General features: G+C 40.8%; 1 protein-coding gene across 7 annotated transcripts in view; it reads left to right on the top strand.

Annotated features, from left to right (window-relative positions):
• Positions 1–19,739, top strand: part of CORIN (corin, serine peptidase) — a 297,895-nt gene that overhangs the window by 216,879 nt on the left and 61,277 nt on the right. For all 7 annotated transcript variants that reach the window (XM_060417076.1, XM_060417075.1, XM_060417074.1 and 4 more), the window contains 3 exons: positions 6,627–6,858; positions 9,923–10,068; positions 11,192–11,299. In XM_060417076.1, coding sequence (XP_060273059.1) covers positions 6,627–6,858; positions 9,923–10,068; positions 11,192–11,299 — 486 coding nt within the window. The remainder of the gene's footprint in view (positions 1–6,626; positions 6,859–9,922; positions 10,069–11,191; positions 11,300–19,739) is intronic.

The following is a 19,739-nucleotide window of genomic DNA, read 5'->3' as shown; positions in this document are numbered from 1 at the left end:
TTTTTTTTTTTCTTTTACTTCACTTTGAACTTGGGTTGCAGAGTTTTGGACAGTGACAGTGTTGTCTCAGACATGTGTATTTTACTAAAGTTTTGAGGGTTATCTGACATAGCATGGCACTGTTAGATTAAAAAATTTTGAGAGAGCAGTGTTAGCCCATATCAAGTTTAGGTGGGGAGTCACTAGGTGTATGTTTTCCTGTTTTCTCTATACTTGAAATATTTTAAGATTAAAAATGTAAATATCTTTTCATCTGTCAAAATAAAAGAATTTGTAGGAAGAGCACTAGATAACTTGGCTCATATATATATTCAACCAGTACTTAGCCTGTGATGTTCCAGGGACTCTGTGCACTTTTATGGAAAAGAAAGGAGACATGATTTCAGCCTTCCTGGAGATTACTTTTCAGTAGGGGGATCATTTACCACCTTCCCAGTCATATATATAATTTAATTTTGGTTTCCTTTTTATGTTCTTCAAATGCGCTCACAATTTCCCTAGCATCTCACTGTCTCAGCAGCTTCCTCTTTCACCACAAATGTTTTTGCCAGGCTCTCTCCATGTATATTCAGCAGACACTCGAACACCTCCTCTTCTGAGTGTCAGGCACTGGGCTAGTCACTCATCCCCATTCCTTGTGTGTGATTAAAAACAGTGTATAAGTCTAACCTCCAGTTGAGAGTAAAGATGCTACTCCCTATTTTTCAAAGAGTAGACACACACACACAAAGTAGATAAAGAATGGTGTGTGTCTACTTGGTTCTCTATAAAAACATGGACAAGCAACATCTCCCCTCAGAAAACTCTTAACCACTTGAAAATGTGATTAATCACTTAAAAATCTTTGCTGCTACCAATAAGATCCTGTTGTTATTTAGATTCTGGGGCACAAGTGATCAGCACTGTCATTCCCTGGCTGCCTGCCAGTGGAGAATGTGGGTTTGGAAAATGTGGATGTTTTGTCTGGTGGAGTCAGCCTCTCTCACTGGAGTTGCTGGGACGCTAGTTCTTAAAGACAGTGGTTCTTGTTGTCCCATAAAAAATTATGTAACTTCCTAATTGTCCCTGAAGATGTGTTGGGTAGGGCCCAGGCATCAGTATTTTCAAAACCTCCCAGGTGACCCCAGTGTGCAGTGCAAGTTGAGAATGATTGCTTTGTGGCCTGATGAGGCTGCAGAAATTAGTAACATCTTGAAAGAGGGTGTGAAAAATGTCTTCATGGTTTTTGTATTTTTCAATGGATAAGTTTCATGGTTTATCTCAGATTCCCGCAAGTGGCTACAATTTGAAGAACAAAAGCCTAAACAATATAGCTCAGATAATAGTGTTCAGTGATAGGCCAGTGTCACCATATCCACTCACGCCCAGAATCTTTAATACGTCTGTACTCTGCTGGGAGGCAAAAGCAGATAGCTCCTTGCCTTGGGGAGTAGGAACAGGGATGTAATGTCCCCTCAGTCGGGGGTGTAGGGACTAACCCATCACTTGCACCTTGCATTGTGCGATCCGGACAGCTGGGAAATCTGGTGGAGGGAGCAGCTCCCGGGCATGTGTCTCTCTCTGCCTCCCTGTACCCAGGACCACTGTGGCCATGCAAAGCCAGAAATGACTGTCATGCCTCAGGGACTCCCCTGAGTTTCCCATAGTGTTCCAGCAGTCTTTCATTCTACGTGTTTGCCCATGTACTTTTACCTCCAACACTCATTTTAATAACACAGAAGGGATGGCGGGACAAGTGACTAGTCCAGTGCTGGACACTCAGCAGAGGGGATGTTCAAACGTTTGCTGAATATATATGGAAAGGACCTGGCAAGAACATCTGTGATGAAAGAGGAAACTGATGAGACAGTGAGATACTAGGGAAACTGTGCTGAGTGTGTTTGAAGAACAGAAAAAGAAAACCAAAATCGTATATATGAGTGGGAAGATGGCAGTATGATCCTCCCACTGAAAAGTTAAATCCAGGAAGAAGTAACAGCTTTGTTATTTGAATAATTTCTCAGGGGTATGTCAATTTTCTGGCCTCTCTTTGCAGTCTCTAGTTGGAGGAACAGAGAGTGTAGAAGTGTGATCAAAGAGTCAGGTGAGAAGAATGGGCTCAAACAGCATTTTCAAGGAGTAAATGAAAAGTAATTGATTGAATGAGAATATTGCCATATGGTAACCAGGAGAATTAATAGGACGAGACATTGAGCATGGACAGGCAGCTGTAGACATCACAAAGAGAAGTCGCTGGACATGTCGTTTGATGAGAGAACATCACAGCACCTAGAACCTTGTCCAAGTCCTGGTGAAACCTAACCAGCCTCCTGGCTTCAGCTGCCAGTGTTCAGGTAACAAGGAGTACAGGGGTACATGTTTTACCTGCCTAGAGTGTTCCATCAGCAAAATCCAGACTGGCGCCCTCCAAGGTCAAGTCCCCAGGTTTTTCAATACTTAAATATTAAGGAGAAATAAGACATAGAGGGGGAACATAGCTATTATAAGAGACTGAGATAGGTTTTCAAAAATGGGTAGCCAAACTGTAGAATGTAGGTTGTGGTACATACACACTTAGGTAATAAAGCTATAAAGAAGAACAAGGAAGTAATGACTCTGAAACTCAGTAGTTACTTTGTAGGAGAAGAGGAGAATGTTGACATATGACAGGGTATATGGAAGGGCGCCTGTGATGGTCTGGTAAAGTTCAATTTCTTGACCTGAGTGGTGGTTACAAGGATGTTCACCTTATAATAGCTCTTCAAATTATTGAAAATAATAAAGATAGAGATTTAAAATGAAAAGTGAAAGTGGTAGTCGCTCAGTCACGTCCGACTCTTTGGGAGTCCATGGACTGTAGCCCACCAGGTTTCTCCGTCCATGGGATTCTCCAGGCAAGAATACTGGAGTGGGTAAGTCAGTTCCTTCTCCAGGGGATCTTCTCCGCCGAGGGATCAAACCTGGGTCTCCTGCATTGTAGATGGATACTTTACTGTCTGAGCCACAAAATTTGATGCAAAGGTGAACCTGAGGATCGTATACATGCCAATTTACATGACATTTTCTCATGTAAATGACCATAACATAATACATGATTCCCAATGACTTAAGATACTGTGTGCGTGCTAAGTCGCTTCAGTTGTGTCTGACTCCTTGCGACCCTATGGATTGTACCCCGCCAGGTTCCTCTCTCCGTGGAATTCTCCAGGCAAGAATACTGTAGTCGGTAGCCATTTCCCCCTTCAGGGATCTTCCTGACCCAGGGATGGACCCCACATCTCTTTTGTCTCCTGCATCGGCAGGCCGGTTCTTTACCACTGTTGCCACCAAGATGTAACATCATTTAGTTAACAATCCTGTCTGGGGGTTGAATTCAGAGTTTGGAAGGTGGGCTATCATTGAGACTCCATCACGACATTTCTTTCAACAGATATCTTTTTAAACCTCATCTATGTTCAAGATGCCCTGCTGAGCACTGAAAACATTGGAAACAGCCCTGTGGTTGCTAAACGTCCTCACATGTTTGTGACGTGATCGCCCTCTAGTGACTGTTGTAAATCAGGTTCATATGTGAGTCTAATGCTTAAGAAAAAAAGTTTGATACCATAAATCCCAGAATTGGAGGTTGCCAGATATCTTGGAGAAGGAAATGGCAACCCACTCCAGGATTCTTGCCTGGAGAATCCCAGGGACGGAGGAGCCTAGTGGACTGCCGTCTATGGGGTCGCACAGAGTCGGACACAACTGAAGTGACTTAGCAGCAGCAGCAGCAGATATCTTGAGAGTTTATCTTGCTTAGCATTCCATTATGAAGGAACAAAACACAGGATTCAATCAACCTCAGTGCATTCAATAAAGATCTCAGAATAGTATATGATCATAACTTAATCCTTTCATCTCCCTTGACGCTGAAATATTTAAAGCCTGTATCTTATCCCAAATCAAAAGTGGTACATCCCCTACATATCAAAAGAGAGAAAAGTTGTCCATGCGATATGTTTATTAGTTAATATCAATGAAAGGAACTGATAAAAAAGTCAAAACTTGATAGGGTGGTTGAGGAAAAGAGAAAGAAAAGGTGTCTACAGGGGAAAAAAGACTGCATCAAAATATGTGTAAATGATCCCATTTTGGGGGGTAAAATTTTAAGTATATTGAAGAAATTAGGAAAAACATAGAGGTTGAGCTGTTTCTACTGCTTGGTCATGATAGGTTATCAAGCAACAAAAACAAGTTGAAAAGTAATAGTGATAGTATAGTTATCCTTTGGCGAAAGCATAGACGTATCTCTGCCTGTGGTGTGTAAACTCTTATGCATATAAATATGAGCAAGTGAAAGGCCTGGAAGGATTAAAACTGTCTTTTAGCTTTGAGGAAAGTTAAGAGAAAGGGAGGTGGGGAATGGAGAACTTTTCCTATATGCATCTTTTTATTGTCTTTATAATGAACATGCATTTTCTGTGTGTAATCTGAAATCAAACATTTCATGTTACTCCTCTTTCACAAATCAGAGAAGCAAGAATTTGAACAAACCCCATCCCTCTTCCATCTCTTTCTTCTCTCTACACTGTAGGCATCCTCAGGATTATGCCAGATTTAGCGAGTTACTTCCCCAGTAAACTGAGTCTTATATATGTGGTCATGAGCTTTTTAATCTGATCAGTGTCAAGCTTCCTATAGCATAGTCTCTGAAAAGCCCTCAGATTCTTTAAATTGAGAAATCATCCCAGAGCTGTTTTACTATTTCACTGCAGTCCTAATTGCTGATCTGGTTGCCTGCTTACCACTTCTTAGTTAAATAATTAAATTTAACTTGAATAATTACCCTTAAGGCATGAAGTCTTTGGTGGACCTGTCTTGATTCTACAAAGACACTCCGTTGATCATCTCTTTCCTCTGGGAATGAGGCATGTCTACAGCAGAAAAGGGACAGAAAGCCTTGCTGCTGCTTTCCCCCAAATCTGTCCAAACTCCTTTTGTCCTGGGAAGTCTTCCCAAGCTGCTTCTGTCCGCTTTGTCCCTTTGGGTTCAAGCATTTTGTCCAGTCCTGCTGGCCTAACCTGTTCATGTTATATCCCTGGAGACTTAGACTGCTTCAATGGCTTGGACTCTATTTTGAATTATTTTTACATTTTAAAGTGCCTAGGATAGTTTCTGGCACTTTTCTTCCTCCTATCCTCCCTTAATTCTCACACTATGCTTGGTGCAGACGCTGAGATCAAGAAATAAGATCTCCAGGGAACTATATTTAATATCTTATAATAAACTATAATGGAAAAGAATCTGAAAAAGAATTCATTTTAATTATGTATGTAAAACTGAATCGCTTAAGCTAACACAACACTGTAAATGAGCTATCCTTCAATTTTTAAAAAAAGAAAGTCTCATTTCACAGAGGTCTCAGCATTGTGTGGGGAAGACAAGGAAGTAAGTGAAGAATAGAGCAGAGGGCCCTGTGGGCACGGCAGGTATGTCCTGGAGATACTCTGGCGCTCCTTCTGGGAGTGGAAGAGGAAGAGTGGTTGGCCAGGAAGCCTTCCTGGAAGAGATGTTTGTGCTGAGTGCTGTGAACCAAGGAGAAATTAGCTTGGTGAGGAGGATGGGAAAGGATTATTCCAGGAAGCAAGTGCTGACAGGTAGAAACATGATTGCATTTGAGGGGTGATTGTAAGTGTGTGAAGGAAAGAAAGAGATAAAAGCTACCAGGAATCACGAAGTCATGCGATTCTTAAAATGTCTGGTGTCACCAAGCAAATGTTGCTGATGAGATAGGATGGGTGATGAGGCTAGAAAGTTAGGCTGTGGTTTGGAGTGTGAAATAGCCTTGGATGCCAAGCTAAGGGTTAGGGACGATCTCTCTGGCAATGGATATCTAATGGACTTCAGCCTCCTCTTGCCCTGGAATTGTGTAGCTTTACACGTTGATCAGTGAATCTCTGGTGGCTCAGACAGTAAAGAATCTGCCTGCAATGCAGGAAACCTGGGTTTAATCCCTGGATTGGGAAGAGTCCTTAGAGAATAGAATAGCTAAATGGCTACTCACTCCAGTATTCTTGCCTAGAGAACTCCATGGCCAGAGAAGCCTGGCATGTTACAATCCATGGGATTGCAAAGAGTCAGACACAAATGAATGACTTTCACTTTTCACTTTCATATGTTTATTAACCACAAAACACAAAAAAGTCATCTACTTGCCTCCTCAGCTAAATTCATTAATTTTTAAAAGTGACTCACAGGGTAATGGGGAATGCATTAGTTTAGAAATAATGGATAAATCAGAAGATGACAAATTAAAGTAAAAGGAAGCAGGAAAAGGAGTCACTTTCAGATAAGTGAGACCAAGGGGAAAATGAGGAAGACTTTCTGAAACATTCATTCAGGGCAGTGTGCTGGCAGATGCATATACAGAAATGAGTCTTGGCTTGTCAGGACACCTCATGAACCACACTATTTATCTTTTGATGGCAACCTCAGGTACTGCTTGCATTCTAGTCTTAAATACTTTTAATAAAGATTGTAAAATAGACTTTAATTTTGTAAGTTGTTTTACATGTGGAATTATAAATATAAAAAAATGAAATTTTATAAATGAAAATATATAATATGTATCTGTATGTGTTTTTTGTTGTTGTTGTTGTTATTGTTAGGTCAGTGTGAACCAATTACATTGGAACTCTGCTTGAATTTGCCCTACAACCATACAAATTTTCCGAATTACCTTGGCCACAGGACTCAGAAAGAAGCATCCATCAGCTGGGAGTCTTCTCTTTTCCCTGCACTTGTTCAAACCAACTGTTACAAATACCTCATGTTCTTTGCTTGTACCATCTTGGTACCAAAGTGTGATGAGGATACACACCAGCGTATCCCACCTTGCAGGTAACACAATGGCTTCTCCCCCAGGCATCCTCTTTTTCCCTCAGGGAGAACCAAGGGAATAGAGATTTAGTTTGAGTTTAGACAAAGTACCTATTTTGCTAAGAAGCTCTGTGTTTAACAAATTACATATTAAAATGGTAAAGAAGTGGAATTCTAAAATGAGTATCTGAGTAAGAAGTCATTGCTGAAGAACCAAACAAGGTGTGAACTGCCTTTGATAATAGTTCATGGACTTTAACCAAATAAAATCACATGTTTCATTTTGGTGGATCAAGAAGTGGTTTTTTAAATGTGAGACAGCAGAAGGAGGGATCTGTCTGCCTCTTGATCTAGCAGTGTTGATGTACTTAAAATGCTGTTTTCTAACTGTGTCAAAAGTTAGGAGACATCACAGAAACTTCTCAGGATAGACAGGGGATGAACATAGAGTTTTTCTACCTGCTTGGGTGAAATTCAGGACAGCATTTCAAGAGGATGGCTTGGCCTTAGGATATGAGTGATATCTTGTGGTTAAGACTATGACACTGGAGTCCACCTTCTGATTCAAGTCCTGGCTCTTTCTCTAGCTACTTGTAGCCTGAGACCATTTCCTCGATCTCTTCCAATCCCAGTTCCTTTACTTGTATGATCAGGATTGTGGATGGTGGATGGTGGTTGGGTTGAGTTATTGTGAGATTAAGATTAGACAAATGTACAAAAAGGTGAAGCTTTGCCAGTTGATTGTGAGCCCAGACTAAACACTGCTCTGATGTTAGGACAGGAGCACAGCTCACTGCTTTGTGGCGGTTTGGCCTTCTTCTCTGCCGTGTGTCCTGGGTTATAGTCAGAGAATGTACGCACGCAAAGCGGCTGTCACAGAGGTGGGCTGCTCGCCTCAGGCTGCTTTCCATCACGGAGTGAATACACAGATGTGCCTGCCAAAATCTGAGTGGTAACTGTGAAAACGATATGTTTGGATCAGAAGTTATTCAGAACTTAAAGAAAAAGCAGTAATATCAAAACAGTGAACAGATGAGAAAACAAATTAAATACTGAATATATCAAATGGATGACAAGGAAGGGTCATCTATAGAGTCAGGACAGGAAACAATAAAATTTCAAAATGACTTGGGAAACTGAACAAAAGGTACAAGTAGAATAATACAATGTAGGCTTGTGTAAATATACTTCTGAAAATTTCTGTTAAATGCCTTTTAAAATATTACTAATAAAACACCTACCAGTTTTATGTTAACAAGTTATTTGTAAATCTTACTCCATTTTTGCTAAGCAAGGTTGATGATAGTGAATACTTACTTTTAATAGTGCTTAACAAATTCTTGTATTTGATTTTTCTTTTCATATGTGTATAAACATCTCCCTAACATAGTGTTCTCTGGAACAAATTTATATCCACATATAACTGATAATTTTAAGATTTAGGTTTTATATTTAAATGCCTAAGATGAGTTGGATCCTGAAATACTATACAGTGAACAATTTGGTGACCTGATTCTAGGTATTTTAGCTTTGTTTCTTAGCACATATACATCTTTCGTTTTTAGTAGCTATCAAAGAGAATTTTACATTATGATATTTGTATGAAAATATTTTTTGTATAAAGACGGTAATATACTGATATGCTCATGGGGTTGCACATAGTTGCTTTTGCCGGGTTTGTTTATTGATCTTAAAATTCAGTTTTTAAGTTATGAATTGGAAAAAAATCTAATGTTATTGAGCCCTTATAATGTGCTAAATACTTTAGTTGTCATACTCAAAGTAACCTTTTGGGACTGTTGTCCCTGTGGTTGAACACCGCACAGATTATGATATGAACAGTGTGCCATGGAGTTGTAGTGCCATTTATTTTATTCTATTTTATAGGGAAAAAAAGTGGTAGAGTCAGGCAGTACTTGACTTCTACCTGAAATAGGTATCTTTTGGTTAATTTAAGATAGCAACAGCAATTGAGTTATATATACCTTTTATTAATCTGCAACAAAACTGTTCAATCCAACAGATAGTTGTTAAACACTGTTGAGCTTCTCATTTTTGCCTCATATGGGAATGCCAGGGCTTTGTCTTTGCCCCAGATTCCTAGGGTAAACCAGCATTAAGTTATGCTCTGTCTTAAATCTAGACAGAGTTAAATCAAAATGGAGACTTTTGGGAAACTTCTCTGTTCAATTGCTAGCCATTCCTTATCTTGTTGATATTAACTTAGTTTAAAGTTGGAAACTTTTGAGAAATGAGAATGTCTTTAAAAGGAAATAAGAAATTTGCCTAGGAACTTACTTTGGTTATGCCTACTTAACATTTAAAAACTAATTTATTGGTTATATATTGAGGCAAAACTACATTTTTTTCCTATCTGAAGTAAAGAAATCTTCTTTGAGACATGCTGGTGCCTCAATTTACAATATTCTAGGTACAAATGAAGTAACACATTAAAACACCTAGTGCAGTGCTTAGTATATCTTTTCTTTAACAAAAGCCAACACATTTAATTTTTTACCAACTTGAGCTCAACATAGATGGGTTTGAGAGAAGCACGAGGTTTTTCAACAATATTGGTGTAAGCTGAAGTATTGCCTTTAGGGAAGCCAGGTTAAAACTTGAAATGGCCCAGTCACAGGGCACCAGAAGGGGCTGAGGGTGTTGTATAGATTCCATGCCCTTTGGTGGCAGAGTGCCCATAGTGATGTTGGGAACTTGCTTGAAACAAAAATGTTGGAGAATGTATCTGCCTGAAGACAAAAGAGAAAGCAAGAAAGGTAAACTGGAGAAGGGAATTCATGTTCTGGGAACAACTCTATTTCCATTTCTGCAGTAGAGGGGTTTTTTTTGGTGAAACTGTGTTTCAGAAATCTATTTCCCTTGTAATGATATCACTTATTTTGGATTCCCAAATACCTATTATGTGTATGTGTATCCATATATACATTGACACACATACACACTGCATATACACACCACATATATACACTGACCCATGGCTGTATCGAATTAAAAGTCCTGTGTAGATGCCTAACATTTGGTATAGCTATTTCTGCCTGTAATGTTGTCTTTTTTGCTCTTTTAGAGCTCTCTGTGAGCATTCCAAAGAACGCTGTGAGTCTGTTCTTGGGATTGTGGGTCTACAGTGGCCAGAAGACACAGATTGCAATCAATTTCCAGAGGAAAATGCAGACAATCAAACCTGCCTAATGCCGGATGATGAAGTTGAAGGTTAATTTTTACCAATTTTTAAATCAATTACAATGCAGTATCTAATATGAATGAATAAGCTACCTTTAGAAGTTTCTTTATTGTTGTTTTTATTTGATTGCCAATAGAAAGGCTATGTAGGTGGTGAATCTATAAACTTGATTACATTTAAGAATTTAATACTCATCTATTAGACACTGTATTCATCACTTGCAGAGATGACTTTATAATAATCTGTGTTTATTGTAAACACAATTCACAGAGTCCATTATATATGGAAGCTGCTTTTATACTAGAGGGTCTTGAAGGTAACAGTGAAGATAAATCCATGGCTCCTTCAGTTCAGTTGCTCAGTCGTGTCTGACTCTTTGTGACCCCATGGACCTGCAGCACACCAGGCTTCTCTGTCCATCACCAGCTCCTGGAGCTTGCTCAACTCATGTCCATAGAGTCGCTGATGCCATCTATCCATCTCACCCTCTGTCATCCCCTTCTCCTCCTGCCTTCAATCTTTCCCAGAATCAGGGTCTTTTCCAAGGAGTCAGGTCTTCATATCAGGTCGCCAAAGTGTTGGCATTTCAGCTTCAGCATCAGTCCTTCCAATGAATATTTAGGACTGACTTCCTTTAGGATTGACTGATTTCCTTGCAGCCCAAGGGACTCTCAAGAGTGTTTTCCAATACCACAGTCCAAAAGCATTAATTCTTCGGCGCTCAGCTTCAAGTGGAAAGCATTCAAAGACCTTGGCCATGAGAGATGATCAGATAGAGAAATGCCTGCTCACCAGGTGGAAAGATTAGAATGGGAAACAATTTGACAAATGAAAGGAGGGCAGTTAGAAGCATTGGCTTCCTAGGACATTTCAGGCTCCAGCAATTGTCCGTTCAGAAAGAGAAGTAATTGTTGGAAAGCATAAAGACACAAAACAGCTAATGTGGAGATATGATGCCAAGGATTAAGTAAAAAGATGCTGAGGGCAGACAGAAGAGAACCAAGTAAACTTTGGTGATTTCATCTTGGTGAAGGACCATCCTTATCTTCAGTGATATCTTTTCCACATCATCCCACACGTAAATGAATAACATAGCTGATGGGTCTGGGTTTTCGGTTTGTTGGCAGTAATATGGCCCATTGCTTTTTACAGAATGCTCACCTAGTCACTTCAAGTGCAGCTCAGGACGGTGTGTTCTGGCTTCCAGAAGATGTGATGGCCAGGCTGACTGTGATGATGATAGTGATGAAGAAAACTGTGGTATGTATGTGAGATGGCACTTTTCTCAAACATACACTAGGATAAGGGGTTGTGTTAAAATATGTCCGTTGTTTACTGACAGTTTTAAGTACACAGTGGCACCCCACTCCAGTACTCTTGCCTGGAAAATCCCATGGATGGAGGAGCCTGGTAGGCTGCAGTCCATGGGGTCGCTAAGAGTCTGACATGACTGAGCAACTTCACTTTCACTTTTCACTTTCATGCATTGGAGAAGGAAATGGCAGCCCACTCCAGTGTTCTTGCCTGGAGAATCCCAGGGACGGGGGACCCTGGTGGGCTGCCGTCTATGGGTTGCACAGAGTCAGACATGACTGAAGCGACTTAGCAGTAGCAGCAGCAAGACTGAATGTTTAGACATTTACTTCTTAAATTATCAAACAGCAAGACATGAGTTATAAATGTTTTTCCTGTTAGTTCCATTGATTTTCTCTAAATTACACTTCTGTTTATAACCTTGATGACATACGTGCAAACCCTCAGTAAAATGAGAAGCTCTTCACAAATGTAAGAGATTATTTTTATTGAGAGATTCTAAAGCAGTTGTCGTCTGTTATAAGATCAGAATAATGCTGTCCTTACTTATAATTCCCATATTGTTAAACAGGCATCTAGATACACAAAGACAGACTACAGGCTCCAAAGTTTATGTTTAATTGGGATTAAATTTCATGCCCTCTATGATTTTTGTCTCTGCCCACAGAGGATAAAACTCTTCCTGGCATTTCTGCCTTTGAGTTCCAAAGTCACCATGGCAAAGGCAAGAAATGCCAACGGCAATTTAAGTGGAGCTAATTCCCATTTTACTTCCCTGCAAACCTTTGTACTTGGAACCTCAAAATGTATCAGGGAATTGAAAACAGACAATGCTCTTCACTAAGTAATATGCTGGAGTAAAGCAAAATGATTGAAGGGCTAGCCAAAGAATAGTTTGGTTATGACTATTTAGCTTGTTCTGCTTTAAAAAATCTGACATTTTTTGCTATTGAAAACACATGAGGCAATGCATCTTTTGAAATCATTTTATTCTTTTGGCCTTTGAAGGATGAAATATTGCCTTGCTCCCCAAAATGAGTTTTCCATAGTAGACATTGCCCTTCTAGTCTAGACAAAATGTCACAAGCAATCAACTGAAATCCTATCAGCTGTGATAAATATGGATAAGTGCATTTTCTAGAAAATCAGAGCTGTCAGAATGATGGTCCAGTGACCAGGGGTAATTTTGTTAGGGAGGAGCATACAGTTTTTTGTGAAGCTACTGTTGCTTGCTTTGTTTGTGGGCTTTATATAAATAAACAAGCCAATACTCATTGACTATCCCCTATATAAGTTACTCATTAAGAATCTATTGGATTTTTTTTTCACTAACTATGGGCTATGGTATTTTGAGGTGCAGCTTAAACTAAACTATCTTAGATTGTTCAAAGAGAATATCATAGTTCAATGATATTCCATTGGGTGGCTAGACCAAAATTTGCAATAGGGTACTAATTATTTGAGAAATGTAAATGCTCAGTCTCAAAAAAAGACTTTGGAAGATTAAATGGTCTAAGGTCTAGAGTATATTTGGTAAAGAAGAAATTTAAAGCTCTGTTCATTACAAATGATCCTAAAATGTCAGATTTCTAGGTAAGCTATAAGTTTCTATGCATACTCAAATCTAACAATTACAGGCTCACCAGAACTATTGAATAAGTTACCTAATCTCTATAAAACACTCAAAATACTGATGATGTTATTGAGAGTTCTAGTTGAGGAAAGTTAAAAGTCAGTAATAAATTAATACGTTGAGGGTATTAATTGCCCCCAACAGTATTAGTTCATGAGAAATTAATTTCTCATCATATCTTTCAAAGTGAATTATAATAAATATTTTATGTACAATCCCCTTCAGAATATATGCAGGGGTTTGAATGGGCATGCCCCATGCTTTGGGAGAACACAGCACTTAAAATCAAATGAGGAAGTAGAGGAAGGCCCAGCACAGAGAGAACTGCTGGGAAACCATCCCCTCCCGACTTTGCCTCCTTGCTCAGTCTGTCCCTTTGTTTCCATGGGCATGGGCAGGCGTGCCGTCTGGTAATACAAACGCCAGCTCCAGTGCAGCAGCATTTCACACCACGCTTCATGTCTTTCTGATTTACTCTGCCCATTGTGGTGTGGAGGTCACTTAAATGCTGGGGCTTTACCGAATAATGTGACAATTAACTATTCACTTTCACACATCTGTTGCTCCGCCAGAACTTCTTTCAACATAATTGGTTTTCCCCTCAAAGCAATACTTCTTTAACTTAGTTGTAAAAGAATTGATGGGTTGGAACGCTGTGTGTCTTTGACACTTTTGCAGTAGGAAAACATGGTGGTCAGAGCACACTGTTTGTAAATACTTGTCAAATATACACATTAAGCATTTAGCAATGGGTAATGCTAAATTCTGAAGTAGCTCCTGCTCTTGTGGTAAATTTTTGTTGTTGAAGTTGCACTGCTTGTGTAATTGTTAATGTAAACAACATTTATATTGGAAATATTGGCGTTATTAGAAATGTCTTCAGCAAGTGTTTGGAAGCATTATGTAGATATGAACACATCATTCCAGAACTGCTTCATGGGAGGGAAGCCTAAAAGGTAGGATTGCTCTACAGAGTCAGTACTGTTTCTTGTCTTAAAGTAATAATTTGTCATTACTTGAACCTCTACTATGTAGATGAAGTTGGCTGTATGTCTAGCAAGTGGATTAAAGAGGCTTATTTTCATTCTAACCTTTCTTAAGCATTGATATCTAAGCTATGGAGAAAAATCTGGGTGGAGAAATGAATAAGAGGGGCATAAAGGAATGGCAACCTAAAGAAAGTAACAGCAAGATTATAATTCTGAGCTTTGCCATTACATTATAGATTTGAGCTTGGGCTTGTGAGACTGAGGTTAGCTTTTTTAGGTCTGTGTCCACAAGGAGGTGAGCTGCCGGCAGGAGTAAGGTGGTTCCTGGGCTGTGATGTGTGCAGCAGGTCCTCTCAATGGGGAGGTTAAATGAGAATAGAGTTTGAACAATTTTTCCGCATCTACTGGAGAAATAAAATCCTTCGTTACATGAATACAGCTTCACAATTACTAATCAATCACTACATAAAAGGCATTCAGCATACAGAGAAAGATGGACAACAATACAAATGCGAGTGTCCTTGAGGGACCTTCTGTTTGTCTTCAAATGATTAAAAACCATTTCATTATCTATCTTTGATCTCCTCTTGGGTGATAAAATGTAATAAAACATTTTATTCTAACCTGAACTTCTTCTTGGAGTCAAAACCCCCTTAAAAAAATAGAATATGATCTCTTTGTGACCCCATGAACCATAGCCCGCCAGGCTCCTCTGTTCATAGAATTCTCAGGGGATCTTCCCAACCTAGGGATCAAACCTGGGTCTCCCCCACTGCAGGTTGATTCTTAACTGTCTGAGCCTGAGGGAAGCCCCAACACCCCCATAGCTGTGTTTTAAAGCCTTTGGCTCTGATATTGGTGGGGTTTACAGCTTGACTTTAAATGTTTTCCAAAAGACTTTTTTCTGTTGTAAGAAATACATAAATACTTTTAAGGAGTTAAGAAGGACTTAACTGTTATGTTTTTTTAACACTGCAGAGAGCCAGTCTCCATGCCTCTGCGTCTCTTTGTCCCTTTGCTGGTAGAAGAGACTAACTTCCTGCTCTGTGACTGGAAGACAGAGTGAGGGTCATTGTGTTCATCTCACGTTCAGTTCAGTTCAGTTCAGTCACTCAGTCTTGTCCGACTCTTCACGACCCCATGAATCGCAGCATGCCAGGCCTACCTATCCATCACCAATTCCTGGAGTTCACTCAAACTCATGTCCATCGAGTCCGTGATGCCATCCAACCATCTCATCCTCTGTCGTCCCCTTCTTCTCCTGCCCCCAATCCCTCCCAGCTTCAGAGTCTTCCAATGAGTCAATTCTTCACATGAGGTGGCCAAAGTACTGGAGTTTCAGCTTTAGCATCATTCCTTCCAAAGAAATCCCAGGGCTGATCTCCTTCAGAATGGACTGGTTGGATCTCCTTGCAGTCCAAGGGACTCTCAAGAATCTTCTCCAACAACACAGTTCAAAAGCATCAATTCTTCGGTGCTCAGCTTTCTTCACAGTCCAACTCTCACATCCATACATGACCACTGGAAAAACCATAGCCTTGACTAGATGGACCTTAGTCAGCAAAGTAATGTCTCTGCTTTTGAATATACTATCTAGGTTGCTCATAACTTTTCTTCCAAGGAGTAAGCGTCTTTTAATTTCATGGCTGCAGTCACCATCTGCAGTGATTTTGGAGCCCCCCAAAATAAAATCTGACACTGTTTCCACTGTTTCCCCATCTATTTGCCATGAAGTGATGGGACCAGATGCCATGATCTTCGTTTTCTGAATGTTGAGCTTTAAGCCAACTTTTTCACTCTCCACTTTCACTTTCATCAAGAGGCTTTTTCGTTCCTCTTCACTTTCTGCCATAAGGGTGGTGTCATCTGCGTATCTGAGCTTATTGATATTTCTCCCGGCAATCTTGATTCTGGCTTGTGCTTCTTCCAGCCCAGCATTTCTCATCTCATAATACGTGCACACAAATGTACTTTCAGGATGAGACTTAGGACTGATCTCTGACTAACTTAATTATTTCATGTTAAGGAGCAGATATTCTCCTTCCCTTTAAGTAGTTTTCTGCTTGGTCAGCTCTTTGATGTCATTTGGTATCTGGGACAGGCAGCCTGAAATGGCGTGTCTTGCTCTATGTACACCTAGTGTGTATTGTCACTCAATCATGTCTGACTCTTTTGTGACGTCATGGCCTGTGGCCCACTAGACTCCTTTGTCCATGGAATTTTTCAGGCAAGAATACTGGAGTGGGTTGCCATTTCCTTCTCCCAGGATCTTCCTGACCTGACCCAGGGATGGAACCCAGGTCTCCTGCATTGCAGGGGATTCTTCATTGCTGAGCCACTAGGGAAGGCCATATAGACCTAGAGTGCCAAGTTCCTTCAGTTGTGTCCATTGTGACTCTATGCACTGTGGCCGCCAGGCTCCTCTGTTCATGGGATTCTCCTGACAAGAATACTGGAATGGGTTGCCATTTCCTTCTCTAGGGGATCTTCCCAACCCAGGGATTGAACCCATGTCTCTTATGTCTCCTGCTTTGGCAGGCAGGCTCTTTACCACTAGTGCCGTCTAAGAAGCCCATGTAGACCTAGACTCGGATTTAAATCCTGATTTAGCATTTGGAGGCTGTGTGACTTTTGACCAGTCATGTAACTTCTCTGGGCCTCAGCCTTCTCACCTGTAACATTTAGAGAAACCTTCCTTTATCCCTCACAGCTTGGAATGCATATAACAAGCCTTATTCAGTCCTCAGAAGGCAAGAACCAAGAGCCCAGCTGTCATAGTGCTAGGAAATCAGGAGGCATGTCCCCCCATCCCCAGGTCACCTCAGGGATCTCCCTTGAGGGAAGGAGCCTCGTCTAGCTTGGTCTCTGACAGACCAGGTCTTATATATGGCAGAAGAGAGCAGGCTGGGTGAAGTCCCTGATTTACACCGTGAACATGGACATCAGGGTGGCCCCTTGTCCTGGAGGAAGTGCTTGTTTTGATGGTGCATGTCTCCATCTCCAGGATAACACACTGAGCATGGCCCTGACCCCACGATATAAAGCCTGTCAGTTTCTTCAGGCTGCCTCTTCCCAGGGTACTGGGCCAGCACATGTGGAGAGGATGGCATGAAGATGCCACCCCTAAAAGGGGAAGGTGATTCAGGAATTGGGAAGTCCACTGGGGCTTTCTGGGCAGAGACGAGAGCTCTATGACTTGTGCTGGCGTTGGTTGCCCCTGCCGCTTAGGCCTGGAGTCTGGGGGAGGAGTGGGAGGCAGGTCCTTTTGACCCAGCTGTTACCACAGGTACTATGGCTTTTCTTTGAGATTTGGGCCCCATAGTCAGGGGTCCCAGGCTCTGGAGGGGCCGTCATACCTGCCAGGCCTGAACCTCACTGTTCAGCTGCTGTGATCCACTCTGAGGTCACATCCATAGCCACTGGGACAGCTGCTGGCTGAAGATGGCTAGATCCAGCCCAGTCCAGCTTCTACCAGCACCAGGATGCAGAAGGGCCTTTCTCCCTTGCTCTCATGAGCAGCTCCTCCGTGGGAATACTTTTGTTCTTTTTTTGTGGCAATACTTTTTATCTGATATACTCATCAAGTTAGCAGCCCTGATGAACAGACCTAATTACCTTATACTTGCATAACTGAGAGCTTCATAAAGTACAAGAAGCATCTGTTTTAAGGTGGTTTGCTCTCTTCACCTATAATGACAACTTTTTAAAATTTTATTTATTTTTTTTTAATTTTTATTTATTTATTTATTTTTAATTTTAAAATCTTTAATTCTTACATGCGTTCCCAAACATGACCCCCCTCCCACCTCCCTCCCCACAGCATCTCTCTGGGTCATCCCCATGCACCAGCCCCAAGCATGCTGCACCCTACGTCAGACATGGACTGGCGATTCAATTCTTACATGATAGTATACATGTTAGAATTCCCATTCTCCCAAATCATCCCACCCTCTCCCTCTCCCTCTGAGTCCAAAAGTCCATTATACACATCTGTGTCTTTTTTCCTGTCTTGCATACAGGGTCGTCATTGCCATCTTCCTAAATTCCATATATATGTGTTAGTATACTGTATTGGTGTTTTTCTTTCTGGCTTACTTCACTCTGTATAATTGGCTCCAGTTTCATCCATCTCATCAGAACTGATTCAAATGAATTCTTTTTAACGGCTGAGTAATACTCCATTGTGTATATGTACCACAGCTTTCTTATCCATTCATCTGCTGATGGACATCTAGGTTGCTTCCATGTCCTGGCTATTATAAACAGTGCTGCGATGAACATTGGGGTACATGTGTCTCTTTCAATTCTGGTTTCCTCAGTGTGTATGCCCAGAAGTGGGATCGCTGGGTCATAAGGTAGTTCTATTTGCAATTTTTTAAGGAATCTCCACACTGTTCTCCATAGTGGCTGTACTAGTTTGCATTCTCACCAACAGTGTAGGAGGGTTCCCTTTTCTCCACACCCTCTCCAGCATTTATTGCTTGCAGATTTTTGGATCGCAGCCATTCTGACTGGTGTGAAGTGGTACCTCATTGTGGTTATGAGCCCCTGTTTGAGTTCCTTGAGTCATAAATTAGATCCCATGGGCTATCTACTTTCCATATGGTAATATATGTTTCTGTGTTGCTCTCTCCGTACATCTCACCCTCTCCTTCCTTACCCTGTCCTATTGTGTCCATAAGTCTGTTCCCTATGTCTGTGAATGACAACTTTTTTGATGGAGAGACAAGGTTCCCCAGTTCAAGTGGGATCTGTCCAAGACAGGGAAGCCAGCTTCACAGAATTTTTGTGAAGATGAGAGTGAATAAGTTAAAAACTCAGCAGAATGCTTAGCACACTTAGATGATGAACCATTCCGGTTTGCCTGGTACTGCGAGTGGTTTCTTGGAAGAGGGGTAGATTGATGCTCAAGCCTGCAAAGTCTCAGGAAAACTGGGATGAACTGTCACTTTAGCAACACACAGTGGCCGCTGTGAGTGGCCATGGCCTCTGTGCAGGGGTGGCTGTTATCCTGACGTCAATAATTATTTGACTGTATAAACTACAGCCGCATTAGACATCCCATCCTATCCATATCTGTTTTTCATTTTTAATGGAGTCATGCCCTCTTCCTTTAAAAGCATACATTTAAAGCATAATTACACCAAAAATGCCACTTTAAAGAGAGAACAATTTCTTCACAAAATCACAGTATTGTCTTCCATGGGACTCATGTCCTGACCTGTTTTCATCCTAATTCATTTATGCTCATCGTAACTCCACAGAAGAGGACATTAGGCTGCACAAACTTTTATTAGAAAAGAGAATATACAGAAGGGAAATTACTGACCAGAGAGTACTTATTTCTCCCTTATAGCAACCCTTTGTAGCAGGTGTTAATATTCTGTTTTAGAGATATGGAAACAGAGGTTCAGAGAAATTAAGAAACTTATCCAAGGTCACACAGCTAATGAGATTGAAGCTGGGGTTTAAATCCAGATGTCTGCCTCTAAGCTCTGTTTCCCTTGCTCTTACCTCTGGCACGTGCTATGTATTCTCATTGTACAGACAACTACAACTAAGGACTTAGACCTTCTTCCCAATTGGATATTTCTCCATAAGGCTGGATTTGAAGCAATTTATTTATTTTCTCTAACTCTCAGTTTCCTCACTTAGGAAATGATGATTGTAATTCTGACATTGTGGTGTTATTTTAAGAACTAAAACTATTATCTAGAATGTGGATTTAGGGTGGATAATAAGTGTTACTTCCTATTATTACCCT

Source organism: Ovis aries, chromosome 6 (genome assembly GCF_016772045.2).
Source record: "Ovis aries strain OAR_USU_Benz2616 breed Rambouillet chromosome 6, ARS-UI_Ramb_v3.0, whole genome shotgun sequence".
Classification (NCBI taxonomy): domain Eukaryota; kingdom Metazoa; phylum Chordata; class Mammalia; order Artiodactyla; family Bovidae; genus Ovis; species Ovis aries.
This window is presented reverse-complemented; position numbering and strand designations above follow the sequence as displayed.